This window comes from Chinchilla lanigera, unplaced genomic scaffold (assembly GCF_000276665.1).
Source record: "Chinchilla lanigera isolate Chin_1 unplaced genomic scaffold, ChiLan1.0 scaffold00154, whole genome shotgun sequence".
Taxonomy (NCBI): domain Eukaryota; kingdom Metazoa; phylum Chordata; class Mammalia; order Rodentia; family Chinchillidae; genus Chinchilla; species Chinchilla lanigera.
The window spans coordinates 2001629-2008350 of NW_004955555.1; the positions used below are offsets into that span (position 1 = coordinate 2001629).

General features: G+C 57.7%; 2 protein-coding genes across 2 annotated transcripts in view; both read left to right on the forward strand.

Moving 5' to 3' along the window:
- Positions 1-375, forward strand: part of Apoe (apolipoprotein E) — a gene marked incomplete in the record, with an annotated part of 3834 nt that extends 3459 nt beyond the window's left edge. Inside the window, 1 exon segment of the mRNA XM_013508700.1 lies at positions 1-375. Within this exon segment, the coding sequence (XP_013364154.1) occupies positions 1-260 (260 nt within the window).
- Positions 376-4333: 3958 nt separating this feature from the next.
- On the forward strand, positions 4334-5611 carry Apoc1 (apolipoprotein C-I; the record flags this gene model as incomplete). The annotated part of the gene is given in 3 exon segments (XM_005412478.2): positions 4334-4378; positions 4485-4558; positions 5464-5611. Coding segments are annotated over 2 exon segments (206 nt in total), but the record flags the coding sequence as incomplete, so codon positions are not given.
- Between the last annotated feature and the right edge of the window lie 1111 nt (positions 5612-6722).

Consider the following 6722-nt stretch of genomic DNA (forward strand, 5'->3'; position numbering starts at 1 on the left):
GCGCGCAGGCCTGGGGCGAGCGGCTGCGCGGGCGGCTGGAGGAGGTGGGCGGCAAGGCCCGCGACCGCCTGGACGAGGTGCGCGAGCAGATGGAGGAGGTGCGCCTCAAGGTGGAGGAGCAGGCCGAGGCCTTCCACGCGCGCCTCAAGGGCTGGTTCGAGCCCATGATGGAAGACATGCGGCGCCAGTGGGCCGATCTCATCGAGAAGGTGCAGGTGGCCGTGGGCACCAGCAGCCCCGCGCCCAGCCAGAAGCCCTGAGCACCCAGCACCCAGCCCGACCCAACCCCGCCCCTCAGCCAGCCTCACGCCCTGTGCCCACCCCTGCCGGCCTCCTGGAGGGGCCTCGATTAATAAAGATTCACCGAGCCTCGCAGCTGTGCTTCCGAGTGTGATTCTTTGTGAATCTGCCTCAGTCTCTTTCCTTACCCACAGTGGCCACGTGGCTCCTGGTACTGTGGCCTTCATTGGTGGTGGTTGGGGGGAATCTTCCTGCTTTTGGTTCAGCTCTCAAATTTGATTACCTGGTCCTTTTTTTTTTGAGACAGGGTCTCACTATGCAGTTCAGGCTGGCCTTGAGCTCACATGGTAGCTCAGGCTGATCTTGAACTCGCAACGATCCTCCTGCCTCAGCCTCCCAAGTGCTCTAAATTTTGTTTGTTTATTTATTTACTTATGGTACTGGGGATTGAACCCAAGGCCTTTCCACTGTGCTACACACATCCCCAGTTCTTTCTTTCCTGCAGTACTGGAGATTGAACCTTGGGCACTGTACCGCTGAGCTACATCCTCAGCCCTATTTTATTTGCTTTTGAGACTATCTCGCTTAGGGGCTGGGGATTTAGCTCAGCGGCACAGCGCCTGCCTGCAAGCACGAGGTCATGAGTTCAATTCCCGGTACCGGAAAAAAAAAAAAAAAAAAAGAGACTATCTCGCTTAGTTTGTTGGGTACTTGCTATCCCACCTCAGCCTCCCAGGCGGCTGGGATTACGGGCACGTGCTGCTTGGCCCAGGTCCTTTCCAAGTACCCACTTTTCTGTCTCTGACGCCTTCTGTTCTCTCGCCTTCCTCTTCCCTTTCCATCTCGGACAGAGCAGACTGCCCCGAGCTAAAGTGCCCCTGCCTCGCGGTTCTTGGCACAGACCCGGCCTCGCTATTGCAGTAGTGGAGACAACATCCGGGCCCTTCACACAGAACTACATCCCCAGTGGCCCTGCTACCCTAGCCCTTTTAAAATTTTTTTTAATATTTACATTTTCTTGAGACAGGGATCTCTTGCTCAGTTGGCCAGACTGACCTCAAACTGTCTATTCTCCTGCCTCAGCCTCCCGGGCAGCTGGGATTACAGGCGGATGCCCGGCTAGTTTTCCCATCGTAACACCTGCTGCAAAGTCACTGACCTGAAATACCCCGAGCAGAGCCTTGTTTTTCACGGTCTCCCTCCTCCCGCCCCTTCAGGCTCCTTTTCCACGGCTGTTTTTCCTGCACTCTGTTATCTCTCCCTCCTACGCTTCTCCTGCCCCGGGCCTTGTGCTTGCCCAGCCTTGCTTTCTCTCGCCCCTCCCTCCTGCCGGGGTTTGTGCGCTCCACCACTGCCTCTCCTTCCTTCCGGTTGGCTGGGCACCGCATCGCCCCCGACACTTCGGCCTCATCCTGCTTCTCCAACCTTCTCTAGCTGTGCTGCCCACTTTGTTATTTGGGACAGTTTTGCTACGTAACCCCGTCTGCACCTGGGCTCTTCCTGCCTCAGCCTCCCAGAGAGCCGGGGTAGCATCCTCACGCACCCTCGTGCCATGCTGTTGTCCACCTTTGTCTTCCCCGTGCCCCTCCAAGGTGCTGGATCTGGCTGCCTGAGGTGGCCCCAGGGCCTGGGGAGACACAGGAGTCAGCACCTGGTGGCGGGCCAGGCTGAGAGCGGGGGCTCAGGGAGGCGCACCTGGCATCCTGCTCGCTCCCCTCCCACCCCCTCAGTTCTCAGCCCAGGGCAGGCCGGGGCTTGAGTCTGGGGGCCTGCTCTGGCCCCTGCTGCCTTTGGCTCAGCTGGAGCTCTGCGATTTCCTGGCAAGCTCCAGGCACCTGCGTGGAGGCGGCTCCCTTCCCCAAGATGACTCACAGGGCTGCAGCCCCAGTGGGCTGATGACCAGGCCCCAGGCCACCCCCACTCAAGCCTCAGTTTCCCCAGTGTCCATGAGGAAGGCAGCCGGCAGCCTCAGCCCTTTAAGTGGTAAATCTTGCATACTCAGGAATAGAGAAGCGCGTGCGTGCGTGTGTGCAGGTATGTGTGTGTTCACACGTGCGTGCGTGAACCCAGAGCCTTCACACTGAGCTGCACCCCCAGCCCTTTTTATCTTTTGAGACAAAGTCTTGCTAAATTGCCCAGGCTAGACTCAGGCTTGCGATCCTTCTGCCTCAGCCTCCACAATAGCTAGGATTTCAGGCTGTGGCACTGTGCCCAGCTGTGGTGAACTGTAAGCAGACGTGGGGGGGGGGCACCTTGCAGCAGCCCCAGTCAGGCCTCAAGGGAGGTGAGAGAGGGCTAGGGAGGAAGTCAGGTACGGGGGCTGGCGGGGGTGCTGCAGGTGGGGTGGGCAGTGCTGACCCCAGCAGGGATCTCCAGAGAGACAGCCAGGAGTCCGGGAAGGGGAGGGAGAAGAGCCCTCCCTTACCTCTCACCTCTCACTAAGCCTAGAATGTTCTCTGTGCCTCAGTTTCCCCATCCATAAACCGGAAACCCATGTGGCTGAGAGAGGGTGAGACCGGCAAAACGGGAGTTGCTACTCTAATCTTATGGAGGTCAGGACATCGGAGCTACGCGTGGTGGTGCAGTCCTGTAATCCTGGCACTTGGGAGGCTGAGGAAGGAGGATCACCTGAAGTCTGAGGCCAGCTTGGGCTACATAGTGAGTTCAACACCAGCCCAAAATATGTAAAGAGATGCTGTCTCAAAAAAAAAAAAAAAGAAAAGAAAAATTACACCGCCTGGATGTCTGGGGAGCGGGCTGGGCTCTGAGGAGGAAGCAGAGCTGTCCGGCCGGGGGCCCAAAGGGACTAGAAGTGCAGAGTCGGCCCAGGCGACCCAGGCGTGTTGCAATGCTGCCAGGCTGGCCTCTGTGCAGTCCCTTTCACAACCACCCTCTACCCCTGCACTGGCACGCGGTGGCCAGCCACCCTCCCCACCAGCTGCGGGGTCACTGGCGGTCAGAGGCGCCTTCGGGAAAGATGTGCTTGGGGGCTGGGAGCCAGGAAGGGGCCGGGCAGAGGGGGTGGGGGGAGGCGCACAGCGGGAGGGTTGTGCTCCCCCTCTGCAGTTCAGACAGGGGTATGAGACACAGCCCTGCCCCCTCCAAGATGAGGATGGAGAGAAGGGAGACAGGGGCGTGGAAAACGCAGGGCATGTTGGCCGGGCGTGGTGGCGCACGCCTGTAACCCCAGGACTCAGGAGGCTGAGGCAGGAGGATCGTTGCGAGTTCGAGACCAGCCTGGGCTACAAAGTGAGCTCAAGGCCAGCCTGAGCTGCATATAGAGACCCTGTCTCAAAAAGACAAAAAAAAAAAAAAAAAAAACCCGCAGGGCACAGCCCAGAGTAGAAGGGGAGGAAAAGAAGTAAGTCGTGTTATGGACATGCACTGACCCCCCGCGGTGAAGGGGCTCATTATGTACGGTGAATGAAAACAGAAAAGAAAATTAGGAAGAAATAAGACCCCAGAGCCAGGCCCATGATGTGTGCCTGTAACCCCAGGAAGCTGAGGCAAGAAGATTACAAGCTTGAGCTCAGCCTGGGCAATATCGGGAGACCCTGTCTCAAAAAATAAAAACTAAGAGGTGTTGAGGATGGAACTCAGTGGCAGAGCGTCCCTGGGTTCAATCCCCAGTGGCAGGTGGCGGGTGGTGCAGGAGTTTAGGACCCCAGAGAGCATCATGGGAGGCCTGGGAGGCCAGAGCACAGGCGGTGGGAAGGATCCCCGGTCGCCATGGGTTCCAGGCCAGTCTTGGCTTCCTGGTGAGTGCAAGGCCAGCCTGCACTGCATGAGACGTCTCAATAAAAGAAAAAGAGAGAAGAGGTGGCCTGGAGACCCAGTGGGAGCTGGGGATGAGACCCATAGGGCTGTCACTGAGAGCCCCTGGAAAGCAGGGAGAGGGTGGGGGCTGTCCCTGAGGGACACAGGGGCTGGGCAGGCTGAGGTCGCAGTCCTGGAGGTGGGGGTGGGGTGCTGAGCAAGGGCCGCCCGCGGGGCCCAGGGTAAAGGTCGGAGGTGGGAAAGGTGGGCGCGGGCCGGCTGGGAGGGAGGGAGGTGGGGTGCCCCACCCCCTCTTAGGCGGATAAATGCCCTGCACCCGCCACGCTGCTCCACTGAGCTGCTGCACGGACCACAGGTCCAGGTGGGTGCTGGGCGCCGGCAAGGAGGGCGGGGCGGAGGAGCTAAAGAGCGGGCTGGGGGGCGCGGTGGGGAGGGGCGCAGCCCACTGATCCCCACGCCTCCCCCAGAGTACCTTCTGTAGACATGAGGCTCTTCCTGTCGCTGCCCGTCCTGGGACTCATCCTGTTCATGGCTTTGGAAGGTAAGAGTGGGATATGAAGCCTCAGCTGCCCAGGAGGCTGAGGCGGGAGGATTGCAAGTTGGAGCCCAGCCTGGGCACCGTTGTGATTTAAAAAGACCGTGTCTCAAAATATAAAATATAAAATATAAACCAGGCGTGGTGGTGCACACCTGTAATCCCAGCACTTGGGAGTCTGAGGCAGGAGGCTTCTCATGAGTTCTAGGCCTGCCTGGGCTCTGTAGACCCTGTCTCAAAAATCAAAACAAAACAAAAATACATACATATACAATAGAAAAGGACCTGGGGTGCAGATCGGTGTGGAGGGCCTGGGTTCAATCCCAGGGCCACAACAAACAGACAAGCACAAAAGGGGGCTGAGGATTTAGCTCAGCGGCACAGCGCCTGCCTGGCAAGCGCGAGGTCATGAGTTCGAGTCCCGGTACCGGAAAACAAAACAAAACAAAAAAAAGCACAAAAGAGTGAGGAAGCTTGAGGGTTGGGAGTGCGAAGCTGGCCTGGGCCAGCGTTAGCAGATCCTTGAGAGCTCCGGGGGCCCTTCTGGGTCCCTGTTCCCCTATTCTCCTGTGATTGACCGCAGCTTCACCCTGCCAGGCGGGCTTCTAGATTGGCAAAGGTCAGCTCCGCGGACAGCAGGTCGGCCAGAGGAGTTCTAGCCACTGGTGGCAGATGCCGCCCACCCGTCTGGGACTGGCTGTCCCGCCTCGCCAGACGTTTACAGGCCGGAGGGATGCGGTGCTGGGGAAAACACCCAGCAGCTTGAGCCCCATGGGACACCCCCGCCGGGGCCCTCCTGCCGCCTAATTCCGTCGCTCCCCGAGAATCACATTCCAGGATCGCCTTGTCCATCCCCAGACCCCCCAAGACTTCTCAGATGACTGACGTTTCTGTCCACTCATTCCCGGCAGGCCCGGCCCCAGCACAGGCCACCCCAGACTTCACCAGCACCTTGGAGGGCCTCCCGGCCAAGCTGAAGGAGTTCGGGAGCACCCTGGAGGACAAGGCCCGGGCAGCCATCGAGCACATAAAGCAGAGTGACCTTCCCGCCAAGACCCGGTCAGGACCCTTCCCTGGGCCCAGGGGCTCACGACGTTCCTGTGGTCACAGAGCTAGATCTCAGGGTGCTCAGATGCAGGGGACAGGTTCCCTGACTCCTAGCCAAGCCACATTTTCCAACTGGCTCTGGCTGATGTAGACACCTTGCTGTCCATGTGCTTTTTTTTTGGTCTTTTTGAGACAGGGTCTCGCCATGCAGTTCAGGCCGGCTGTGAGCTCACTTTGTAGCCCAGGCTGGTCTCGAACTTGCAAAAATCTTCCTGCCTCAGCCCCCTGAGTGCTGGGATTACAGGCACGCACCACCACGCCAAGCTTGTCCATGTGCTCTTGAGCAAGGGACATCACTGTGAGCTTCGGCTTCCTCACCTGTAAAGTGGGTGGTACAGAGGGAAGTAAATGAAAAGACCTGCATGCATGAGCCTGACAGATTGCAAATGCTCCATCAGGCTGGCCTTGAACTCCCTATGTAGCCCAGGCTGGCTTCAAACTTGTAGTGATCTTCCTGCTTCAGCTATCAGAGGGCTGGAATTATTATGTGCCACCAGGCCTGGCTTTACAGATATTTATTGCAGATCTGCTATGTGCAGCCATGCAATGTGGGCAATGATATAGTGCTGCAAAGAACAAAAGCTCTGGGACACAGCTCAGAGGCAGCTCCTGCCTGGCAAGCACGAGGTCCTGAGCTGGATTCCCGGTACCCAAAAAAAAGAGCAAGATAAAATGCCAGCTGGCATTTCTACACAGGAAGCAGGGACAGACAAAAAGCCAGAGAATTTCCAGATTGGGCAGAGCACTGTAAAGACAATAAATATGATGAGTGTGACATACGAGGACAAGGGAGGGCTTTCTATCCATCTGGTGGCTGGGAGGAAGTGACTTTTTTTTGAGACAAGGTCTCAAGCTATGTAGCTGAGGCTGGCCTAAAACTCATGGAAATCCTCCTTACCTCCTGAGTGCTGGGGTTATAGGTGCCACCCACTGGATGCTTGGCCATACCCAGCAGAAAGTGACTTTTAAAATGAGATCTGAATGTTTGGGAGAATCCAGCCAGAACTAAACTGAGAAGAAAGGGTCCCAGTGGAGAGCAAGTGCAAAGGCCCTGAGGCAGAAA